This window comes from Sporothrix brasiliensis (genome assembly GCF_000820605.1).
Source record: "Sporothrix brasiliensis 5110 chromosome Unknown Cont20, whole genome shotgun sequence".
NCBI lineage: Eukaryota > Fungi > Ascomycota > Sordariomycetes > Ophiostomatales > Ophiostomataceae > Sporothrix > Sporothrix brasiliensis.
Genome location: NW_024467139.1, coordinates 2940991 through 2965530, shown reverse-complemented (window position 1 = coordinate 2965530; position 24540 = coordinate 2940991). Strand labels below are relative to the sequence as shown.

Genomic DNA, 24540 nt, shown 5'->3' with positions numbered 1-24540 from the left:
GAGAGAAATCAAAAGCGAAGATCATGAAGAAGGTGCGAAACAGAAAAAAGTGGCAGGCACGAGAGAAAAGCAGAAATGGGCAGCTGCGAACGAGTGACAGTGGTACAGCAAAAAGACTTGGAAATAGATACACACTAAGCAGGCGAAGCCCGTTCCGGCCAGGTGACACCGCCAACAGGCAAGAGCCCCTCTCCCCTCTTGCCTCCAAAACCTTAAAACGCATCGAACACCCGATCCCTTGAGCTTTCCTATTTAGGCCGCATCTGGCCACTTTGTTGCATATTGTGCGGAGCCCTTCAATGTTCAGGCGTCGTGATGCACCCCCAGGCCTTAGCGGCGGGGAAAACAGCGCTAAGCGTAGTGGGTGGACTCGCCCACAGCCACCTGACACCGCCAAAGTTGTGGTCAGGAGTCCTCCGTGGGCGGCCACCATTGGTTCTTAGCCTGTACCTTCGACGGCGAGAATTGGGAAGGCACGAACATCGGCCAGCGCATCAACGGAAGGAAGTACGATGAAGAAACGGAGATGATAAAAAAGCGTACAAAACACTATGATATTCCATAAACTTCTGCCCCCACGCATCACTCAGCTTGGGCACACACACTTAATTGTAGCACTTGCCGCCCGATCATGATCGATCTGCGTAAAACACACGCATAAGAAGTGTCGTCATTGGGCGGAACCCGGGCCTGCTAACAAGCCGTTTTCATATCCGATCGTACGTCCTCCGCATGCCATCTATATTATCTATATTGTTATTCAAAAGCACACGCATTATGTCTACAGGTAGTACCGAGGCAGTATCCAGGCTTCAACATACTGTTATCTACGGAACAACGGACAACTATGACTGAGAGTCCCAAACAGCCATACCTCAGCGCATGTCTTAGTCATGTCTGAATCGCTTCTTCCACCCGTTTCGGCATTTACGGCAGTGGACCAACGGAGAAGGAATAGCAGGACGCCCGGTTCTTCTGGAAGCCAAGCATAATCAACGCAAGGTCTCAACAAAACCTGTCGACAGCTGTTGCGGAGATGTATGACAACCATCGGCGGCATCGGGTCAAAAAAGCGGTCTGCTAGCGCAACGTCTTGGCCGGGCGGAAGAATGACCATAAAGACGGTGAAGACGAGCTAGAAAACGATGCCACACAAGAAAGGACAGGGAAAGACGACGGGTAGACATCTGCACGGAAATGCGTTGTTGTGAGGCTCAGTGTCGTATGCCTTGTACAATTGCTGGTTGTTAGTAAGCGCAGGATTCAATTCACCGACCGTTCTCATTGTCTCACATATTTTTCAACATCCAACAACCAAAATGTTTTTGGTTTGAATAAGTAATGATTGATAGGTGGCAAAATCGGCTGTGGGAGTATTAAGGAAGTCCTTTTTTTAAAAAAGAAAAAATTAAAAAGAATTAAACAAAATCTGAAAATGATGGCGCGGAAGTTTTTTTTAAAAAAAAAAAATAAAAAAAAAAAAAAACATACCTTAATTGCAAGGAAACACTAAATGAGTTCGAGATGATATAGAGATTCTTACTCTATCTGCGAGCATTTCAAATAAAATCAGGAGTCAAATCATTTTATTTATAACAAGAGAAGAAAGAAGAAACAAACAACAAAAAGAACTCTACGTCAATACTTACCAGATGGTTTGTATCTACTTGTATGTTATGAGCTGCGAACTGGACTTGATGACAAAGCGTAAGCATGATTCAACAGGCTGGGGTTTACTCAATCTCCATATGCTGCTCTCGCTCCTTCACAATCTTCTCCGCGACGTACTCACGAAGACCGTTCTGGTCATTTGCGGCACACTTGGACCGCACGCACACGGAGCAGCTCCGGCGCGTACTGGGGATGAGGTACGGGCACAGACACCAGCACGGGCACCGCCTCCAGGGTATGCACTTGTCGCACCGCATGTGGCCGCAGCCAGGGTTCGGGGTCTCGGGCTTGTCGCCGAGGAGAGGGCCGACGGTGTCGTCCATCTCGCTGAGGATCTCGCGTAGGTCGGAGAGGGAGATTTCAGGGCCGTCATCGTCGTTGGCGGCGTGTCCGTGACAGCCACCGTCTGCCGCACACCCACATAAACCATCGACACACATCAAAGGTGTCGTGGCCATGGGATGGAGACGTGGCACATCCGCTTGCGCATCGTCGCTGTCCTCGTGCAGGCTGTCGCCACACACATGGCCCGTCTGCAGCGTGTGGTTGTCCTCGGGCACCTCCAACGACGGCGCCCACCGCCGAAGGCGGCTCGACGACGACACCGACCGTTTGCCGTTGTCCCTGCGGCTCTGGCTGCCAAACGGCGTCAGGATCTGGCACGTGCAGCACGTCCAATAGTTGGGGACACACGAGGGGAACATGCAAAAGGGGATCTCGACGGGGTTCCGCACATGTCGCGTCTCACAGTTGTCGGCGCAGGGAAGGAGCAGAGCATTGCCTTCGGAGACTGTGTTGTGTGGCACGACGGTCGCCGCGTGCACATCCTCTCCATCCCTGCCGACGGCTTTGTCACCATCGCGCGGGATGGCATTCTGGCACGGTGCGAATGCGCGGAGGAAGTGGCCACAGCGCCAATGCACGACCTCGTCTCTACACATGGTTAGTATTCGTGTGTGAATAGGCCGATGGAATGGGGATGAAAAGAAACGAACCACCACAGCACAGAGATGAGTTGATGTGATGACACTGGCTGCTTTTTGTCAAACGTCAAGCTTGACACGGCTCTGTTTCGTTTCGCTTCGTTTGGTTTTTGGTCACCCAGCGATGGCAGATTGTAGTAACCTCAGTGGATGAAGAGAAAGGGAGCAGAAGAGACGAAGGAACGAAGAAAGCAACAATGTTAAGTATGTCGTGAAGCGAGGCGAAATGAAAGGCTGTTCGTTGTATTGTTCATGTCGATGAACTGGGCTTTGCGATGCTCGTTTCAGACGGATTTCGCTTTCGTAACAAACCGCTTGTTCATATGCATGAACAAGTGGACAAACGTGTAGCAGATATAATATTTTTGGTTGAAAGGACGGTTTTTGAGACGGGAATTTAGGATAGTGTTCTGAAGGCATTGCTGTTACATAAGAACAATGAACAAGAACAACAGTCTTTGTTGCGACGAAAGTGCTCAATTTCCATCACTGTTTATATGAATTGGCTGCATCAGGAGCTGCACATCGTCGCACCTGGCAATCTTGCGTCCAGAAATGCACTCCCGCAGTCCATGCTCGTGTCTTGGCCATGTCGGTAGTTGAAAGTATGCAAGGCGGACGCTCGACCTGGTTCGTTATAATTCCCAGGTTTACAGTGTTGGCCGTGCAGTAGTTTACGTGTGTTTTTACGGGAAACATCGGACGGTGATGTCATATGTGCGTATTTGAGAGATGTTTTAATTGTCGTCATGTGTGAATCTCACCGTGAGACATACAAGCAGTTGTGATAACAACATCTGTCATCAGAACGTGCCATAGCAGGCAAGGGTCTGGTGATTGACGCTTAAACTTTGCCATAGCCCGCCCGAACTCTTCTGGTTTGAACGATGTGATCCATGCCAGTGGCATCTGGAGATGACCCGTATATGATCAGCATTGTTACAACGTGGATGGATGTATGACATGCCTTGTGATCTCTGCCTAGACTTGAGCAATGCGTGCGTCCTTTAGCAGCTAACCGTGGTAAAATGCGGTGAATGAAGGCTATATTGTTCTCAATAGTAACGCGTTCACTTTTGTCAAAGGACAAGTTGATAGGACATGCCAAATGGCACTCGTACATTTTGATTTTGGCCCCTTGACGATTGTTCTTTATCAGTCGGTTCACGTCTCCACTGGATGCGCAGGCAGATGTCGTATGTCGTAGTGTTCCCTACGTTGCATTTTGTGTTGTCGACGTAAAGTCGCATTGGAATTACTGGAGCCGTCTAACAGTGGTGGCTTCGCATTACGTGCATTGGATATTGGATGCAAGCCGTTCAGCCATTAACAGGACAACAGCAAAAGGATGTAAATGGTGAGTGTCAAGAAAAGTTTTCATCCAATAAGTCAACCTTTTGACAGTGCCATGCATTGCCGTGTTCTCGACACACACTTGTTCTCGCAGTTTTTTTTTTTTTTTTTTTTTTTTTTTTTTTTTGGTTGTGAGATCCTGAGTTTCCCTGTCATGACGTCTGGGTCCTACTTACTGCGCCTTGATGTTGCATTGATGCTGGAACTTTGGTCCCGCCCCACGAAACGCAATTGGAGATCCGAGAAAGACGAAAGCCTGGTATGTCGTACTGATGGTCACGTCTTCGTCCTGATTTTTTCCCAGTCTTCGCGCTGGCTGCGACCCCAGGGTGCTACCCTTTCCCCTTTCCCTTTTATCTTATGTTGTGCACTCGCACCCGCCAGCCGCGAATCATGGGGTCGAGTTTTGTGCCGTGCAGCGCTCAGATCGCTTGCAGATGGAAACCTACCGTTGCATCAAGAGCCTCTTTGGCCTTTTTCACGCAGCCTTTTCGCCCAATCTTAGCCACGAATAAAAAAAAAAAAAAAACCTTAGCCCACCCAGTTTTCTATTCCGTTCGTTGGCACATTGCCTCCACGCAGGCCGTTGCTTTTTTGCCCGCTTTGACGTAGATCGCAGGTGGATCTCAAGGCCATAGCGGACGAACTGGTCGGGAGAAGGTATTTACTTCAAAGACAAAAGAAGTCAAAGCTTGAGTTGCATTTGTTCCCTTGACGCATGGGCCTTTTCTTTCCATTCTGCTTTTGAATGTGAGTGTACTCGATAGAAAGGCATCAGAGTCACAGCCGGGCTGGCAACCCTTTGGTATCAAAACAACGCGGGCTTGGTGGCAACTCCCAAAGTAACGCACTGTCAAGGCATAGAGACCTCACGTCTGTTAGTCCACACAGAAGCCTGTGTGATTGGAGTTTGTAACAATGCTCGTATTGCCATGTCCTGCTTCTCCTGATCACGCATTTATCTACCGGGCAGCTGTGGGTATTGACTACAGTATGTGAACGCGAGTGCCGTGCTGTCGTGTGCCTACGTGACGTATGACAAAAGTATGACATGTGCAAGGGCACGATAGCCGTGGAGGAGAGTTGCTATCAGCAGGCCTTATATTTTTCGCAGTTCTATTGTTTGTCGTGGGCAGTTTTAGTCCGTAGAGCCTGTCTAAAACTGATATCTCGCGGTAGTCTGCTCTGTGATGAGCAACGTCTAGTTTCGAGACCCAACCTTTCAAGTACTTGTTTTACTGGGCCTGAACAGACCAGCAAGCTGCTCCATAAGGATATCACGGAGACTCCCGGTGGACCGCTTGGTCGCGCAGACACTGCCTTGGTCCCCGACATCGTGTTCGCCGTCGGGACTGCTCGAAACTGCGCCAATGCGAAGGAAACCCTACTTCGTAGAGAGCCTGCCTCGGACAGTCGACTAGTCTGTCAGTCCCCGTGATGCCTTTATTTTTCTCCGTCTCATATCCTTCGGCCCTTGGCCTGTCAGAATCCTGGTCGATTTCATTTGGCCCGATGTCATTGCAACCTTTATTTCAGCCTTTCCGTGCTGTTCATTGTCCGCGTGCTCAAGTTACGCTTTGCACGACCATTTTTTTTTTTTTTTTTTGGTTCACCTTACACAGCAGTCCTTGCTTTTCTTCTGATTCGTACTTTGCTACAGTTTTACCCAAAAGAGCCAAATTACCAGTTTGATGCGGCCCAGTATTGCTGCGCAAGAACGGCCAACCCCTGCTTGGGATCGGCACAGCTTTTTTTCTTGTTTCTTCTCCAGGCGCGAAAGCTCACCTGCCCATATTCTAAAGCAGGGGACCCCGGCACTAGCGGGTGTGCTGGCATTTTGGCATGTCGTTCACAATAAAGAGCCCTGTTCTTTGACTCAAACTCTGTATTTTCCTTTCTCTTTTGAGATTTGTTCACGTCGCAATTTGAGTCAGTATGTCGTACCAGGTCTCACAGGTGTCGTATTCGCCGTCCCATCTCTCTCCCCATCTCCATATTCATATCCATATTACTGTTACTTCGTCCCGCGTCGGGATCGGCATGCAATCAACGCCAGACCCACCAATCCCTTGGGTTCGGCGCGCCCATCGCTTACGATGTAGGAAGCGCGGCTGAGGCATTCACTTTGGAGCACGAAGTAAAAATGGAGAAATTAGTGTGAAAGAAAATCAGAAATCAAATTCCTTCATGGGCGAGATGGAACCCTCTAAATGATTCCCATCGAGATGTGGCGTTTCGCAACGCCTTCGATGTGAGAATGTGCCCGATGGTAGGGCGAAAAGAAGACACTGGGGACCCTGTGATAGAACGAGGATAGTCTACATCGTTGCTGACTGTAGAAGGTGTATCGATGTCTCGCAGATCTTGTTGAAACTCGTCATGCCTTTCCTTTTTTTTTAAAAAAAAAATTGCGGAAGAACGGAGTTCAAAACATGCGCCTAGGGACAAACCACTCTGCCTACAATCGTCACACCAAAGTGGATGTGATTGTCTATCTCCATTTCGACCTTCTATTTTCGAACGTCACCGTTTTACCCGCCTGCTCACTTGCCCGAATGTCTGGACGATTCCGCGTCTTTCATCACAGCCCAAAACAACGTGTCCATTCTCCATTCAGATCGGCATCATACATATCTCCTAACTTTGTCTGCCGCATTTGCCCTGTGGGGTTTTGGGAGCCTTGCTTTGTCACATTCATAACCACAAAGGGCACGTAACGCACTCTGTCTTGCGGGTGGCCCCTGGTGGGAATCGCGGTCGCCGTACGTCTTGGCGCCCACCACAAACGGGACAGACGTGCCTCACGACCGGACTGCATGTTACCGCATACTTTTGATGAAAACTGCATGGAATGAAGTCGCAGCTAGTTGACCTCGTCGGCAGGGGGGTCTAATCTGAACTCATGTCGTCGTTTCTTTCGTCTCGTCACGTACAACGTGCAATGTAAGACACGATACCCTCTGTACCGTGGCAGTTGCACGCGGTGTCCACGTCTCCATTGTCGTCGTAAGACCGCGTCAAATCGTAATTCATCCGATGCTTTGCAAGTGAGGCGACACTTTGATATCATTGCAAGTCCATAACACTAAAGAGAGGCTAGAGAACAGAACATGCAAAGAAGCACGCCGCTTGTGCTGCAGGTGGTTGACGAGAGGTCGAGTCCGTGATGTCCCAGAAAGGCCAAAAGTGATTTCGCGAAAGGGTTCCTCGGCAAATTGCCAATTTTCAGGGCTAGACAGCGCCAGTAGAAGCCAAAAGCAAGTCCGAGGCGCTTGTCAATGACCGCTAGCACAGTGCGTCCAAAGGGTCGTCTTTGGGGGCGGACGGGTGTCGAGAGCATGTGTGTTTTGTAACGGGATTTCGTGACAACTGACAATCAAGGCCAACAGGGGAAACCGATACGTTTGCCTATGTTAAAGCATCACGGCCGGGGCAAGCACTGATCCGGGTGCTTCTTTCCTGTAGTCTCGCATCTGTACCTTCCTCGGATGCGGCGACAGGCACAAGAACCGCCATGGGAAGGCGCCGGGTGCCACCGCGCCTTCCGTACAACGTTCGTTCGGCGTCACACAAGCGGCTTGCGCCCTCGTAGAATACGGGATAGGGGCGCGTTCGTACTTGCCTGTCTCTCGTCAAAGGAACATTGCCTGTTAGGGCAGCCTCGACCACTTAGCTTGGGTGTACCTGAGACGTGCCTGCAGTCTGGTTTCCTCGCCCGAAGACAGTGACATTCCTCACTAACAGCAAGTGTATTCGGCGTCTCAGTCCCCGGGCACTACCCTGCGACGTAATTTGGCGATGCGCAATTGTTACGACCGTATCGTCCTAGGGCTCGTCCGGAGGAGATGAGAGGTGACATCGGCCACGACGGTCCACAGCCTGGCCTCCCACTCTTGGAATGAACTCCATCGCACCTTCTGTAAAACGCAGGTGAGTCTGTACATCCCATTTCCCCATGTATCAAATCCAAGGCAGCTGCGACCGGCAGCAGTTGCCTCCATGACAGACAGAACAGCCTGCTTGATACCACATCGCTTGACACATGCCTTCCTGTTATGGATGTCGTGAAGTTTGTTGACGTTGGAAAACGCACGTGATCGGCACCGTCCTGCCTCTCGCAATTGTCAATGTGACGCAAAATTGTCACTCGTCAGCCTCTTAGATCTCTCCTCTTTTCGTTCTCACCACGAACAACACCAAAATCCACCCTCGGCCGTTCTTCCTCTCCACCCGAGCGCACCCCCAAGCCAAGCCAGCAGATTGCAAAAGACCAGGTCCAGCTGGCCCGCGCTAGCGCCATTTCGACAGGGATTGTTTGCTCCACGAACAGGGGTAAGTGTGGTGGTGGTGTTGGTGGTGGTGGTCGCCAGCCGGTGGGTCGGCTTCCGTCTGGCTCTTTTTTTTGCCGCTGCTCTTCTTTTCTTTTTTGTCTTTCTTTGCGCTCGCTGGCGTTCCATCGGGCCCCATGGAACAAATCGTCAGCGGGCGCACCAGCAAATCAACGGACGCACCGTCCGATGGGAACTGGAGGACATCGGCTGCTCACACCTTCTTTTTAGGCCTCTAGGTCTGTTCGCACTTCTGTGATCGGTTCTTTTTTTCTTTTCTTTTTTTCCCCTTGTTCTCAAGGCCCTCCTGTCCTGTCATGGTCCTGACGCTAATCGAAAAGAAGCAAAAATCCCACCAGCAAAAAAGCAGGGAACAGCGGAGTCCCTCTCTCGTCTCTGTTGTCGGCTCCTCTTTGAACTTTCCCTCACACCACAAGACACACGGCTTGGTTCCTTTTGCTCGTCGGTCAGATCCACATGCTGGGCCGTCTGCAAGTCGTCGTCTCGCTCTGGGGTCCTGCCTTTCTTTCCCTCTTGTGCGAAATCTCACCATAATTTTGCTTGCATTCCATCTCGCCTTTTGCTCTCTCCTCCCCAATCCACCACCTCTTCCGTTTCTCGTCCTCCTCTATACCCTCGCTGGAACAGACCGGTCTCGGGACTCCGGGCGCTTTTTGTCTTGCCCTCCCTTCCTCGCCATCCTCACTGCTGTCAGACCAAGAATATTGTCTCGCATCCTCCCGACGTTCGGCAACAGTTCATGAGACAACTCGCACAACTCCCAACCGCGCGGCATTCACCAAGACATTCATATCAGCAACTGCCAGTACTCCACGGATTGCATCTGGATCGGGAAAGCGAATCCATTTCAACGGCAGCGTCTCGGGCTTTTATTTAATCTCCTGTTCACATCTTTGGTATTATTTGTCTCGTCTCACCAGAGCCAAGCAGCTGGGGACCAGCCATCGGAAGATTTCGTTATCCAACACGCCTTGTGTCTCGTCCTGCAACCTTTCCCGCCGACCATCGTCTCCTCTCATCTCCTGCTCCTGCAGGCGGCCGTCTTCTCTGTATCTCGCTTCTTGCCGCAACCCTCGCCTGAATAGCCGCCATTGTCTATCTGGCCTGCGCGCTCTCGAAACACTGCCAGCCCAAGCCGATATTTGACTTGGCGTCTTGACTGTGGCCGCCCGTCACGGATACAGTGCACTATCGACTGGCGGACCGACAATCAGACAGTGCAGCTCCAGGACGTATCACCCGACGACCGACGAACCGCCTTCAACCGCGCCGTCAAATCTCCCAAGCAGCAAATCATCTTGAAACTGAGCTCTGAAAGCTCGGCCGCTCAATTTCCTATTCGCGACTCAACGACTGCACCGCCTTGAAAGGTACTTCAAAATTTGCCCTTCTCGCGACGGCCTCAGTGTACATGGCTTCGCTCATGCGCCGATAAAGCTGGGATTTTCTCCCCCTTCTCCTTCAACTTCCACATTTTGCTGAGTAAGGGGGGCTTGGGGTGTGATTACAGTTGTTGCGCAACCTTCTCACTTTCGCAGCAAGCCTTGACTGATTCTGCTTTTGCGCGTGATTTTGCGCTTGTGTTTGCGTTTGCTTTTGCACCATTGCCATGCCTCGCTTCAGTTTTCCGGTCCCCGGCCGGAGGAGCAAACAGGAGCCCGTCGCTGCCAAGGCGCCGCCTCTCACCAAGGTCCAGAAAGTCCTAGGTTCCTCACATATCAATGTCGACTCGGCCGCCTCATTGCCCCTATCCGATGCGGCCAGGCACTGGGACACCGCCTCCAACGCCCACTCCAGCATCAGCATCAACGTGCCCGAGAGTGCCATAAGCTACGACGAAACTCATGATGGCGGTCTGCCGAGCCTTACCGAAGACACGGTTGTTGACAGCCCTCGCGGCGGCCGGTCCGCGGGCTTCGACGAGGAGTCGGGCGTCCTGCCGCGGATCTTCGCTGACGGCGACATCAGCATCGACTTGTACGGCCACGAGGGCCGCTCCATCACGGACGCCTCAAGCCTTCGGCGCAAGCAGTCCGGCTCCACCATCGTCTCATACTACGACAAATCCAAAGTTCCATTGGGCATCTCACAACAGACGTCGAATTCGGCCATGGCCAAGGGTCTGCCTACAAAGGCGAGCTCGTTACTCGACATTGACGGCAGCCTCTCGCAAGCGTCAAGGCGCAAAAAGAAGCCGGCCAAGCTCGACCTCTCCCGCATGTTCACCAACCGCAAGTCGTCCAGCACCATGACCCTAAACACCGATCGAGGGCTGGTCCTCAGTCCTGACATGGTTACGCGCTCTCCATCCTTCATGTCCGTTTCCCCAATGGACTACCTCAACCACCCGCACAGCAGCACCCGCAGCCACCACAAAGTACGACCTGTGACACAGGGCTCGATGCGCGACGGCCTGTCTGGCATGGCAAGTCCCAAGCAAAAGGTGCTGCGGAAAAAGTCTCTACCCAATCCACGATTAACAACGACAACACCTGCACCCCCTACTCCTTCCGCCACACAAGAAGCAGCCGGCCTCCAGAACCTGTATGCACACTACGAACAGATGACCTTCCGCGACGTCTTTGCCGAGCAGGACGCCGAGTCATCGTCCGAGGTGCCTGCTACCGATAGCGAAGGCGACGGCGCCGCGCCCATGTCGCCCATGTCGCCCAAGACTGTGCCTCAGATTTACCAAGAAAAGATGGAAGAAGAGGCGCGCGCCGGCAACTACCTGCCACAGATCACCCTGGAGACACCGCTCTACAAGGACATCTCGGCCTACTTGGGTGGCTACGGTGCCAACGTAGATGTCGCGGCGGCGCGCGGCAACGACCCGCTCGATCTTCCTACCCTCAAAACCCCCTTGGACGACGGTTCCGACAGCATCTCCAGCCGACACACGCGGACTTCCAAAGCGTCGAAACGCACTGCCCAGAGCTTGCTCGATATCGACCTGAAGCAAACAAGCGTCCTGTCTCTGTCGTCCGACTCGGAGGACGACATGGTCGATTCACGCCCCAAGACATCCTCCACTTCCACGCTGCCCTCGCCGCGGTCGCAACGAGACACCACACCAAGCGCTCAAGGTCAAGAAAGCCAGCACCCAACGACATCACGCAGCCAGTCGTCCGGCAAGAAGAAAGACCGCTCGAGCGGCCGGTCCGACAACACCGTGCACTTCTTGCCCGTGCCCAACCCCAACGAGAGCCCGTCGCCCGGCCCCGTCCTGTCCGCAACAGCCTACTCCCGTGCTAGCTCAGCGTCTGCATCGACCACCAGCACCACAAAACCCTCCATCCGCGATATTCGGTCTCCGTCCCGCGAGTCGCACGCGTCGCGCGTTTCCATGGCATCAACACGGACGGGCAATTCGGTCGGCCCGGCCAACTACACCGTACACGAAGCCCGCGCCATCACGCTCATTCCAGCACAGGGTGCCTCTTTCAATTCCGACAAGGCGCGCAGCCGCACGTCCTCGTCTGACCAGCCGACCCCACCGCTGTCACCGACAAGCATGGACTTTATGATTCGATCCAACCGCGCATCAGTCTACGATGGCGATCAGGGCTCAGTTCAGTCGGCTAACGGCAATTTGCCGGCCGATTCTAGCGCCCGCAGCCCCTCAGCAGGACCAGGTCGCTTCATGGCCGTCACGCGCCAGGAGGAGCTGCTGCTCGCCGCCCTGCGCAAAAAGCGGCTTCGCATGCGTGAGTCGGTCATCGCCGAGTTTGAAGAGGAGGAGGGCAAGGAAAAGGATAAGGAAAAGAAAACAGCCGAGAGCAAGGAGCAAGAAATTGCAGCATCGCAGCCAGCCACGCCCGTCCACGAGATCCGTCGAGGAAGCATTGATGCCGTCCTCGAGTTGCATTCGCCGCAGCCTCGATCAATGAGCGCCGCGTCCATTAGCTTCAACGACTTTCCTATGCAGTTCGAGGACGCGACCTTCCCCGTGCCGCCTTCGACCGGCATTCGCAACTCTCTGCGGCCGAGCTCTGCCCTGTCGCTCTCAATTCCTCTGTCTCCCCGGTCAAAGCCACCGACCGCCCAGCTGCCGCCGACACCGACGGCCAGATCGACTCCCAACCCCGACCTGGACCGAGTGCTCATGAACATGAACAAGCCAACCTCGACTGTAGAGTCGGGCTCGGGAGCGTCCGGCAAGGTGTCCAACAGCAGTGGGAGTGGGACTGGCACGACCAGTGGCAGTGGCAGTGGTAGTGGCAGCCACAGCACGCCAGCGAGCGACCGCTCCGAAGACGTTTTCGGCAGTGCTGCCCGGAACACGCACATTCATGATGGCGGGTCAAGCCCGCGCCTCAGTGATTGCCTCAACTTTGACGACGAAGCCGAAGACGAAGACGAAGACGAAGACAAACGAGACGGCGCCGCCAGTGACAGCGCCGAGAGCTACGACTCGTTCGATTTCCAGTCGTCTGTAGACCAGTCGCCCATCGACCCGCCGGCAACCGCTTCTCCGCCAGCCTCCTCCGTACAGAACCAGCGCCCACCAACCCGTGGTCGCCAGCCGCAATACCTTGGCGTGGCAAAGCCGACACGCGGCCCGACACTGCCGACTGTGCACGACGACATTGACGAATTCAGTGACTACGACGAGTACGAGAACGTCGTCAATGACGACGAAGTGGGCGTCGACGCCACGAAGGACGGCTACCCGGTGCAAAACGTCGGCGCGTCGGCGGACCTGGCGTTTAACTCCTTTGGCAACAACAACAACAACAACAACAACAACAACTACAACGGCCGCAGGCAGAGCCTCGCGCAGAACAACAGCCACCACAGCTACTATGGCCACGCCGACGACGACGAGCAGGGCATACCGCGGCCAGACTCGCCGCTCGAGTCGCCTCTGCCCTTCCCGCACAAGCGAGCTGTGCGCATCAGCGCCGTCGGCGGTGGTACGCGCGTCGGCATGGAGGCCGGCTGGTGGGGTCACAACGGATAGGCGGCGATAGGCGGCGATAGGCGGCCGTTTGACCACCGTTGTCTCCTGTTTCATGTCACATTAATTATCCTTTTCCCCTTCCCTTCGATCCCCTTCTCTCCAATTTCTTTTGTCTTCATGTAAAGAGCATTTACAACCAAGAGGAGCCAAGCACCACTCTGTATTAATGGCCAGCGATGATCTGTTTTTTTATTACTTTTGTGGTTTTGGATCTACCGATTTCTTTTGTTTTGTACTCGGTCTTATTTTTGAATATTCTCTTCTCAGGTCAACTGGTTGGCTTAAGAATGTCCCTACTTTTATAACTGTAGTTTTAATATAACACGCTGTGCAATTTTGGATTCAGCTCGTTTTTTGTTGTACTCTGCATAATTTGCGCATTTTCTCTTCGTGCCGCCATGCGATGCCGACCTACCTAATGCGGGCAATACGGCCGCCGACCTGTGAGCATTTTGGCGTACGTCGCTAAATTTTGCTGGGCATCCTCCACCCAGATTACGCTGTCAGAGGCACTGTGCGGAGGCGGTGTCGCGGTGTTTGTCAACCTCCAACTTTCTGACACCGCCGGACGCCGCCCGCGGCATTTCGACAGCGCACGCGAGCAGACGACAATCTCCAGACACAATGGTAGCACACCCAAGTTTACTCCGCCTACTCCGCTCACATTAAACTAATACGACTTCACCAGACCGCACCCGCCCGCACGGAGCTCGTGTTCCATCACGACGCCAAGCGCTACACGCTGCCGACGACGGTGGTCGCCGTACTGCCGTTTGCGTCGCTGGCGTCGGCCAACAAGGCACTCTTCAAGCAGGGCCTTCAGGAGGAAGCCGACGGCCAAGAGACGCCCTACTATGCCGTCGTGACCGAGGCTACCATCTTCCACCCGCAGGGTGGCGGGCAGCCGTCGGATGTCGGAACGATGACGGCGACGACCGCGGCGGATGGCGAGGGCGGGGGTGTCCACACACCGGCGTCTGTGGTGTTTGACGTCTTGTCAGCACGCACCGACGCCGTCCACCCCAGCCAGGTGCTGCACTTTGGCCGGTTCACGACGGGCTCCGACAACACCAATGGCAGTTTCAGTTTTGCGACCGGCACGCCCGTCACGCAGGCCATTGACGTCGCCAAGCGGATCCTCTACTCGCGCCTGCACACAGCGGGCCACGTCCTCGGCGCGGCCGTCCGCCACCTCGTCGAGCAGCAGGTGGAGGGCTTCGACGAGCTCAAGGCGTCGCATTTCCCCGACGCGGCGTCGTGCGAGTTCCGCGGCAAGATTGACGGCCACTGGAAGGACCCCATCCAGGCGCGTCTCACCGAGTACATTGCGCGAGCGATGCCCATCGAGATCGACTGGTGGGACGCCGCGGATTTCCGCAAGAACGGGCTGGAGCGGCTGATTCCGCAGCCGGCCGCACCGTCGTCGTTGTCGTCGTCGTCGACGACATCGGCAGTGCCCACGGACAAGTGGCGGATTGTGCGGATCGTGGGCGCCGAGGTGTACCCGTGCGGCGGCACTCACGTGGACTCGACGGACCTCTGCGGGGAGACGCGGGTGACCAAGATTTCGCGGTCCAAGGGGATCTCGCGGGTGTCGTATGCGCTGGCTGACCCGGGGATGGCATAGACGGACAGGGTGACGATAGACGGACGCCGTACAACGACTAGCCACGCATCGATGACAAATAAACTTCGTTCAGACGTTTGCAGGCTGACACTAAAATAGCACGAGCGGAAATGGCTAACACACCAGATACGAATCGGAAAATAACACGGTATGGGGGGACAATCACAGCGGTATACATTCGACAGCTGCTGCATCGATTTCTTCATTGCGGTGCACACTCAAAATTGCGTAGAATGCGGTGCTTGCCGCCCATACAGGTCACGAACAAGTCTGACGAGGAGGCTTCCGGAGAGGTTGGGTTGTCCTTCGTGGCGGTCAGTGGCGATCTTTTTGACCTTTTAGAGTTGGGGATCGGCATCAGCGAGGGTCAGGTACCTCGGGCAAGTTCTCGAGGGCGCAGCGGTGGTTCAAAGGGAATTCAGGGACCTGAGCAGCAATGGCCTCGAGCGCGTGGCCCTTGCTACCGCCGACGTCGACAAGCGAGACGGATGTCTGTTCGTTACCGAGCCGACCACGGCTCTCACTAACCAGTCCAGGCTGTACGACCCAGACGAGGACAGTGTAACTCAGACAAGGTCATGACAAAGGTAAAGGGGTGCATGAGCTCGGGTTCACTCTGAAACGAAGATTGAGGACGGTGTCCTGGTTCTGGGTGGCTTTGATGGCGCTGTTGAGTGCACCTTACCAACCTGTGCTTACTTGTGGTGCTGGTCAGGGTGGAGGACGATGGGCCATCACGGACGCCTTTGAACGCTTCAGCCAGCGGTTTTGACAATTGTCGCGTCTGTCAGCTAGTGCTGCTGGTTCGGGTGCAAGAGGGGACATTGTGTTGGGGAGACGGTGTAGTTTGAAGGGTCAAGACAACATGATATAAAACGAATACCAAATGCTAAATTAATGCCTGCGTAACCAGACGGCTAACGAACGCATGACTCGCCATCATGCTCCAGAAAAATTACAATGAAAGTAAAGGACACACCCAGCCTCATATATTGTGTCAGGATGTCGTCGTCGTTGTGCATTCGCTGACAACTACCGGTATGTTGACCTGGACCAATCACAATACACACTATTCAGTCCACAAGGGTCAACACCGGCCGACGGAACTCTGCATCTTCCGTCCTGCACTGATACACTACCACTCACACCGTTATATCGTACGGCGCAGGCTGTCCGACAGGTAGTAGTAAGGTTGTCTGAGATTCTTTTCGAGGGATGGAAGGCGACTTTAGTGGGTGTTGTCGCCTGTGTCGTTTGACAGAGTTATCTTTTGAATACTAGGCCTTTTGTCAAAACCGGTCACAAAAGCAGACAAAGCAGGCTGCCAAAAAATAAAAACACAAAAATACAGCAAGAGCTTACCTTTCATTATCCCCCCTTATAACTGCTGTCCATGTTCTGGCCTTCTCTCCGGAATGTCGAGACTCCCTTTGTTGCCGACATCGTTGACTGGCGGCGGTGGGCTGTACTGGCGAAACCCGTCCGAAACGGATCCTACGGCGCGTTCGATGTCGGCCGCGTTGCTCTGGCCAAAAGAAGGAATATGTCCAACGTCATGAACACTCTGCTGCTGCTGACTCTCTTCGTAGGCCGGGGGGTCGTCGGGAAGAGTAGGCAGTCCTGGTTGCGGCAGCTGGACGCGCGAGCCGTTCGCTTCTTTGGCAAAGGCCGCTGCGTCGTCGCCATGGTGATCCAGCCGATGGGTTTGCATCGCCTTGGCAAGAACTTGCTGCTCATGGTTCTGCTGCAGCTGCTGTCGACGCCGCTGCCGCGTGCATAGCCAGATGAGCACAGCCGCAATGAGGAAAAAGGCGAGCACAGACCCGACGGCAATGCCGGCAATGGCGTTGGAGCCGAGGCCGGACATTCCGGGGCCGTAGCCGCTTCCAAGGCCATTTCCGGGCCCGCGGCCGCTGTCGTAGCCACCGCCCAACGTGTCGCTGCTGCCTCCAGTTGTGGCCGTGCCGCCTCCGCTGGTCAAAGTACCGCCGCTGCCCGAAGTACCACTTCCACTGGTGCTTCCACTGGTGCCTCCACTGTTGCCTCCGCCGTCACCCCCGCTGCCGCTGCCACTCCCATTTCCCGTCCCGGTGTTTGTGCCAGTACTCGCTCCACCACTGCTTCCGCCGTTGTCGTTGCCGCCGCTTCCTGGGAAGCCGTTTCCATGCGAAAATGGGTTGCTGCTGCTGACGCCGATTTGGCGACGATGGAAGGGAGGGATCACCATATCGTTTCGTGGAGGTCAAAAGTTCTGTCCTTACTTTGTTTCTGTTTCCTTTTTTTTTAAAAAAAAAGAAAGCGTAAAATAGTATACTTACATATATCAAATTTTCAAACCTTCAAACCATAAATCACCATTTCTCCCCAGAGAAACTACAACTTCGACCCAGGGGCGGATATGTCCTATATAGCAGTGTCCAGCAATCCAAACATTGCAACACAAAAGTCAGCCTGCCATGCAGCGAGGACGAAACTAGCTTTCAGATCCTACTGCAGCACACTACACATGTCGTACACTGTACGTATGTGCGCATATGAGCAGCACGCATAGGCTACACAAGAGGCTGAGCATGCAGATAGTGTCACAGGCCGTCTACTGTGCCCTCCTCACGAAAAGCAAGACACACGACAAACAACACGAAACACGTCCACCCTCGGGTCATTGTCTAGTCCATGGCAGTCTTACTGAGCGCCGTGCAACACACCCGCCGCAGTCCAAGCCTGCCGAGCCAGTTGCTCCGCGCCTGACAAAGGACATGGCCCGCATCGCTCCATCCACATGATGCAGGCCTCGGCCGCCTGTCCGCTTGCCCTCCTGTGTGTCAGTCCGCTTGTCTGCCTTTGTTGTTGGCTGGCTCAAGTGCGGCCAAGGAAAAAGACTTGGCACGCGGCTGAAAGTCGACGGTGTCGGGCTGCCCCAATCTCAGGCCCGAGGTGGCAGACAGCGAGACGTGAGACTGGCCAGTTGCGTGTTGAAAGCGTTTCGTGTTGAAGTATGAGCAGCCGAGCATTAGACAGTGAGAATCGCTATGTGGCCATGTCATAGCATGTCTCGCTCTTTCCTTGTCACCCGAGTCCCGCGCTTTCCCTTTCACCATTGTCTTGTTTATCGTTCCTGCCGTCTTTCTCGACGCGAATGTGTACGTGCAAGCCACACTACCAACACCAGCCACAGGTACCCCGCCGAGTTGCTGTCCTGGTGAGGGGGTAGTTGCATGCTGTGGGGCCGCGGCCGTTGGTTGGTCAGGTACATCCTCCTTATCTTATCGGCACCCTTAATTTCGATTTTTTTTGGGCTCCTCTTTTTGCACGGCAGAATTTATTCAACCCATATTTTTCTTTTTTTTCGCTTCCCTCAGGGACCACCACCACCCACCCACGGTCGCCGCCGTTGCCCTGCAGCGACTTATTTTTCTTGTCCCCTCTCTTACCCTCCTTTTCGTCGGCTGTTCTTTTTCTGCTCCTCCTTTTCTGCTCCTCGATTGCTGTTCTTTTCTTCTCCTTTCGTTCCCTTCTTTTCTCTCCCCCTTTCTCTTGTTTCTCCTGTTCATCATCTTGTGTCTCGTCCCCCAACAGCCACAATGGACAGCCAGAAACTTGCCAGTCTGCTCCAGGAGAGCCAGGTCCGTATGTCTCACCCTTTTCACCCTCCCGTTGTCTTTGTTCGCCATCCTTGCGCACTTTTCCCACCCAACTAACTCCTCCCAGCCGACACGACACGAATCAAGGCCATCACGGCCGAGCTCCAAAAGAACTACTATGCGCACCCCGAGTCGCTGCTCGCCCTCATCGAGATCGTCTGCACCCACAGCGATGTGACCGTCCGCCAGCAGGCCGCCGTCCAGGCCGCCCGCCTCGTGCCGCGTCACTGGAAGTCGCCCTCGGCCGACCAGAAGACCGCCGTCCGCAAGCACCTCCTGGATGCGACCCTCCAGGAGCAGCATGCCAAGTGCCGCCACTCGGACGCCCACCTCGTCGCCGCCATTGCCACCTTTGACTTTGACGACGGCGAGTGGCCCGAGCTGCTGCCCGCCCTCTTCACCCTGGCCACGAGCAACGAGCCCGCCCAGCGCGAGATCGGCTCCTACATAATATATTCGACCCTCGAGGCCAACCCCGTCATCTACAAGGACCACGTCCAGAAGCTGCTCGGCCTCTTTGCCCAGCTCATCAAGGACCCCGCCAGCGCCGACGTCCAGGTCAACACCGTGCTGTCCGTCGGTGCCCTGCTGGTGCTGATCGAGGCCGATGAGGACGAGGACGAGGCGGCCGTGGCGGCCGTGCGCGACCTCGTGCCCCAGATGGGCCTCGTGCTCAAGAACGCCGTCGACGCCAGCGACGACGACAAGATCCAGGCCGTCTTCGACGTCCTGCAGCAGTTCCTCGTCTTCAGCCCGGCCTTTGTCGGCGTCCACCTCAAGAGCCTCGTCCAGTTCATGATCGACCTGTCCGCCAACAAGGACGCCGACGACGACGTCCGCGTGCAGGCCATGTCGTACCTGACCCAGACCGTCCACTACCGCCGCCTCAAGATCCAGGCCATGCGCGACATGGCCGCCCACCTCGTCGTCAAGAGCATGGAGATCCTGACCGAGATCGGCGACGACGAGTCCATCGACGAGGAGACCCCCGGCCACCTGGCCCTGAGCCTGCTCGACGCCCTCGCCAGCTCCCTGCCGCCTCGCCAGGTCCTCGTGCCCCTGCTGGACGAGTTCCCCAAGTACGCCTCGTCCGCCGACCCGGCGCTGCGCAAGGCCGCGATCCTGGCCCTCGGCAACTGCGCTGAGGGCGCCCCCGACTTTGTCAACACCCAGCTCAAGTCCATCCTGCCCGTCGTCGTCCAGCTGCTCAACGACCCGGACGAGACCGTGCGCCACGCCTCGCTGGTCGGCCTCACCGGCCTGGCCGAGGAGATGCCCGAGTCCATTGCCGTCGAGCACGAGGCCATCATGACGGCCATCCTCAAGAACCTGCAGGCCTCCATGGTCCCGTCCGCCAACCCGGAGGAGACCAAGAAGAACAGCCAGGTGATCCGCGCCGCCTGCACGGCTTTTGATGCCGTCTCCAACGGCCTCAAGGGCGAGACCATGAAGCAGTACGCCCTGCAGCTGATCGAGCCCATTGGCCAGCTGTTTGGCCACCCGGACCTGCGCGTCAAGATTGCCGCCGCCAGCGCCCTCGGCGCCATTGCCGAGCCGCTCGAGCAGGACTTTGCGCCCTACTTTGAGAAGAGCATGCAGGCCCTCGGCAGCTACGTGACCATCAAGGGCGAGGAGCTCGAGCTGCAGCTGCGCAGCGCCGTGCTCGACTCCATCGGCCGCATCGCCGTCGCCGTCGGCTCCAAGCTGTTCCAGCCGTACGTCGTCGACCTCATGAAGGCCAGCGAGGAGGGCCTGACCCTCGAGGACGACCGGCTCCGCGAGAGCAGCTTCATCTTCTGGGCCTCGCTCGCCAAGGTCTACGGCCGTGACTTCAAGCCGTTCCTGCCGGGCGTGCTCAAGGCCCTGCTGGACGCCCTCGACGGCGAGAGCGACGACACCGTCATCAACCTGACCGACGAGGAGAAGGCCATCATCGCCGCCGGCGGTGTCTCGGGCAACGTGCTGGTCGGCGGCAAGAAGGTCAAGATTGAGGATCTCAATGCCGAAGACCTCGACGAGTCGGACCTCATGGGCGACAGCGACGACGACGACGACGACGACGATGACGACGACTGGGCCAACATTGACAGCGAAGCCGAGGAGAAGGAGGTCGCCATCGAGGTGCTGGGCGACATCATCTCGAACGCCTGCGGCGAGGAGGAGATGCAGGAGTATTTGGAGAAGGCTGTGAGCGCGGCCGTCGACCTGACCGAGCACCACTACGGCGGCGTGCGCAAGGCGGCCGTCGGCATGCTGTGGCGCTCGTACGCGCGCGTGTGGCAGCTGACAGAGGAGTCGACGGGCACCAAGTGGCAGCCGGGCTTCCCGCCCAAGGCGGCGCCCACGCCGCTGCTGACCAAGCTGGCCGAGATGGTCGTGCGCCCGACGCTCGACCTGTGGACCGACGAAGCTGAGCGGTACGTTCCTGCGCTTTGCATACTTGACTGTTTCTTTGCGATTCCACCTGTCCCCCCCGGCACGATATGATGATCACCTTGCGTTATACCCAGCTCACTCAGACGCATTACATGCGAATGCTGCGAAAACGTCTAATCTACCTGTCTGATCGATGCCATTACTTTGGAACTTGCCGTTTTGAATCGGGTTTATTGTCTTTTTCTTCCTTTTTGTTTTTCATCCGACGCTTGCTAACAGAGTAGTGATGTCGTTACGGACGTCAACCGCAACGTGGCCGCCACCCTCGAGACCTGCGGCCCCGCCATCCTGGCCCAGGAGAACGCCGTCCAGGAGATTGTGTCGGTTCTCGGGCAGATCATCACCCGCTCGCACCCCTGCCAGCAGGACGTCGGTGACGAGGAGGATGCGCAGACCGCCGAGGAGAGCTCCGAGTACGACTGGCTCGTGGTCGAGACCGCGCTGGACGTCGTCATGGCCCTGGCCACGGCCATTGGCTCTGCCTTTGGCGAGCTGTGGAAGATCTTTGAGAAGCCCATCACCAAGATTGCCAGCTCCAACGAGTCGTACGAGCGCTCGGCGGCCGTCGGCACCATTGCCAGCTGCGCCGGCGCTATGGGCGCCACCGTCACGCCGTACACGACGCCCCTGCTCAAGCTCATTGTGCACCGCCTCAGCGACGAGGACCTCGAGACCAAGAGCAACGCCGCCTTCGCCGCGGGCCAGCTGGTCGCCAGCTCCACGGACAGCAAGACGTACCTGGCCGCCTACCCGACGCTCCTCGAGAAGCTCGAGCGCCTGCTGGCCATGGACGACACGGGCCACCGCATGTACGACAACGCGGCCGGCGCGCTGTGCCGCCTGATCACGGCGCACCCGGACCAGGTGTCGATCCCCGACTACCTGCCCGCCGTCGTGGCGCGCCTGCCGCTCAAGGAGGACTACGAGGAGAACAAGAACATCTACACGTGCCTCTTCCACCTGTACGAGCACGGCGAGCCGACAGTGCAGCAGCTGACGCCGCAGCTGCGGCCCGTGTTCCAGCAGGTGCTGGGCGCGCCGGAGGAGCAGCTGGACGACGAGACGCGCGCCCTCGTGCAGCAGATTGTGGCCAAGGTCAACTAGAAGCAGATTGTGTTGTTTTTGTTGATGTTGTTGTTGATGATGATGTTGTTTTATTTTTGCGCTTGACGACGACATAATGAAGAACCCAGGGTACAGAAAAGTTTTTATTTTTATTTCCATGAACATATTCAAGAGGAGGACCCTGCAGCAACCGGAGCAGCACAGTCAAGTCATTCCTCATGTTAATGCCTTTCCATTTGACGACGTTTATGCTAGGATGGTACTACGGTGGACAAGGTGACTCTTGCACGTGTCGCCCTTTATCCCCTATTTTCACTTTTTTTGTCTGATTTGTCGTCTGATTTGTCGTCTTTCATCTGCCGTTTCGATTTGTCCTCTTGATTTGTCTTTCTATATACCAGCTTTGCTTTTAGACCACTCCGTCGCACGCAGACCATTCCACATCCATATGCTTCTCACACGTCAATCACACCACACACCATAGCACGGCAGCGTTTTACAGAATTAAACATGCTTTCCATTCCCTCCCTATTGGTCCCCCCAAATATATTATTCTACTTTTAAGTTTTGTTCGCGCCGGGACTGGCATCCTGCATGCTTCATCCTTTGAATCCTTAGCTTCGTGGGAGAGGGGTAGCGCCGTGGTGTGCTTTTGCACCAATCGGCACCGCTGATTAATCATCGACGAGCCGCCCGCGTCCGTCTACGAGAAGCGGCGTGGAAGGCGAAAGACGAAAAGGCACAAAGCGGCGGCCATGGTCGATAACGTCATGCGTGTTGATTAATCGTGGCTGGATGGCCAGCGCCCGCCTTGCCGTTGGTGGGCCCTCGCGTCTCTGAGCTCTCCGCGACGAAGGTGGTATATATATAATACAAGGACACGGGGGCGGGAACGGTCTGATCGTGTTTGTCGAACATTTGACTGGATTTCAGTTTCTCGACAGTTTATTGTGTCTCGATCTTCGAAAACAGCTCTACGACACAGCCACGTCTCCAACAGCCAACACGCCCACGATGGTCGCGAACAAGACACTCATCTACAAGCGCATCCCCAAGGGCGCTCCGGTCGCGGGCCAGGACCTTGTCGTCGAGGACAGGCCGTTTGACCTGGACGCGCCGCCGCCGGCCGGTGGCATGGTCGTCGAGGTGCTCTGGGTGTCCTACGACCCGTACCTGCGCGGCAAGCTGCGCGACCCGTCGATCCCGTCGTACACGCCGGCGTTTGAGCTCGGCACGCCCATTACCAACGACGGCGTGGCGCGCGTCATCAAGTCGGACAACCCCAAGCTGCCCGAGGGCACGCTGGTGCTCGCGTACGTGCCCATTGCGCAGTACGTGGCCCTCCCCGCGGACGTGCCGGCCAATCGGGGCCTGCCCGGCGTGCGCATCGTCGACAACCCGTTTGGGCTGGACCTGGGCCACTTCTTGGGCCCGCTGGGCATGCCTGGCCTGACGGCGTACTCGGGCCTCTACGAGATTACCAGACCGAAAAAGGGCGAGACGCTGTTTGTGAGCTCGGCGGCGGGCGCCGTGGGCCAGATGGTGGGGCAGATTGCGAAGCGGCTGGGCCTGCGGGTGATTGGGTCGGTGGGCTCGGACGAGAAGCTGGACTTTGTCGTCCGGGAGCTGGGCTACGACGCCGGGTTCAACTACAAGAAGGAGGCGCCCGCGGACGCGGTCAAGCGGCTGGCGCCGGACGGCATCGACATTTACTTTGACAACGTGGGCGGCGACCACATGGAGGCGGCGCTGCAAAACATCAAGGTGCACGGGCGCGTGGCGGTGTGCGGGACGATTTCGGACTACAACAAGCCGCAGGGCCAAAAGGGCGGCATCAAGGACCTGTTCCGGTTCGTGCAGAAGCGGATCCTGGTGCAGGGGATGCTCGTGGGCGACGCCAACTTTGGGCCCAAGTACGCGGCGGAGCACCAAAAGAACGTGCAGCAGTGGCTGCACGAGGGCAGTTTCAAGAGCAAGCTGAGCGTGACGGAGGGCATCGACAAGGCGGCGGACGGGTTTGTGGGGATGCTGGAGGGGAAGAACTTTGGCAAGGCGGTGTTGAAGATTAAGGACTGAGCGGGGGAGGCGGGTATTCGAAGATGGAGGGCTTCGGCCAGAGGATGGAGGATGGCAACCGGCAGCATACATCAAAGGAAACGAAAGCCATCCAGGTGGGAATGCGATGAGGAGTGTATCGAAGTTGGTCGGAGGTCGGGGGTTAGGGGTCGGTGCCCGGCAGAGCAAAGAAACACGTTCGTATTGCATAAGCAAGGTACTAAAATTGAATAAAATAAAAGATAAAAAAGCTGAAATACTGTCCATACATCACCGTCGACTCATTTATTACCCCGTGGTTGCGAACCCCAGATTCTATTAGTCGGGTTGATTGCCCCGATCCCTGCAATGGATGTGCCTAGATTGTCCTTTGCTCGTGTAAGTGGCTATTGTTCTA

The 24540-nt window shown here is 55.8% G+C and overlaps 6 protein-coding genes across 6 annotated transcripts; 4 read left to right on the top strand and 2 right to left on the bottom strand.

The window, feature by feature from the left end:
• Positions 1–1733: 1733 nt before the first annotated feature.
• Positions 1734–2612, bottom strand: SPBR_07699 (uncharacterized protein; the record flags this gene model as incomplete). The annotated part of the gene is made up of 1 exon (XM_040765953.1): positions 1734–2612. One exon carries the CDS (start codon positions 2610–2612, stop codon positions 1734–1736), a length of 879 nt encoding a protein of 292 aa, XP_040616801.1.
• A 7353-nt stretch (positions 2613–9965) lies between these two features.
• Positions 9966–13319, top strand: SPBR_06475 (uncharacterized protein; the record flags this gene model as incomplete). Its single annotated transcript, XM_040764731.1, has 1 exon — positions 9966–13319. The coding sequence occupies one exon, from the start codon at positions 9966–9968 to the stop codon at positions 13317–13319; it is 3354 nt and encodes a 1117-aa protein (XP_040616800.1).
• A 403-nt stretch (positions 13320–13722) lies between these two features.
• SPBR_07388 (uncharacterized protein) lies at positions 13723–14946 on the top strand (the record flags this gene model as incomplete). The annotated part of the gene is made up of 2 exons (XM_040765642.1): positions 13723–13776; positions 14008–14946. 2 exons carry the CDS (start codon positions 13723–13725, stop codon positions 14944–14946), a joined length of 993 nt encoding a protein of 330 aa, XP_040616799.1.
• Positions 14947–16324: 1378 nt separating this feature from the next.
• Positions 16325–17173, bottom strand: SPBR_07727 (uncharacterized protein; the record flags this gene model as incomplete). Its single annotated transcript, XM_040765981.1, has 1 exon — positions 16325–17173. The coding sequence occupies one exon, from the start codon at positions 17171–17173 to the stop codon at positions 16325–16327; it is 849 nt and encodes a 282-aa protein (XP_040616798.1).
• A 1354-nt stretch (positions 17174–18527) lies between these two features.
• On the top strand, positions 18528–22127 carry SPBR_06447 (importin subunit beta-4; the record flags this gene model as incomplete). The annotated part of the gene is made up of 3 exons (XM_040764703.1): positions 18528–18573; positions 18655–21004; positions 21248–22127. 3 exons carry the CDS (start codon positions 18528–18530, stop codon positions 22125–22127), a joined length of 3276 nt encoding a protein of 1091 aa, XP_040616797.1.
• Positions 22128–23102: 975 nt separating this feature from the next.
• On the top strand, positions 23103–24164 carry SPBR_07542 (uncharacterized protein; the record flags this gene model as incomplete). The annotated part of the gene is made up of 1 exon (XM_040765796.1): positions 23103–24164. One exon carries the CDS (start codon positions 23103–23105, stop codon positions 24162–24164), a length of 1062 nt encoding a protein of 353 aa, XP_040616796.1.
• Between the last annotated feature and the right edge of the window lie 376 nt (positions 24165–24540).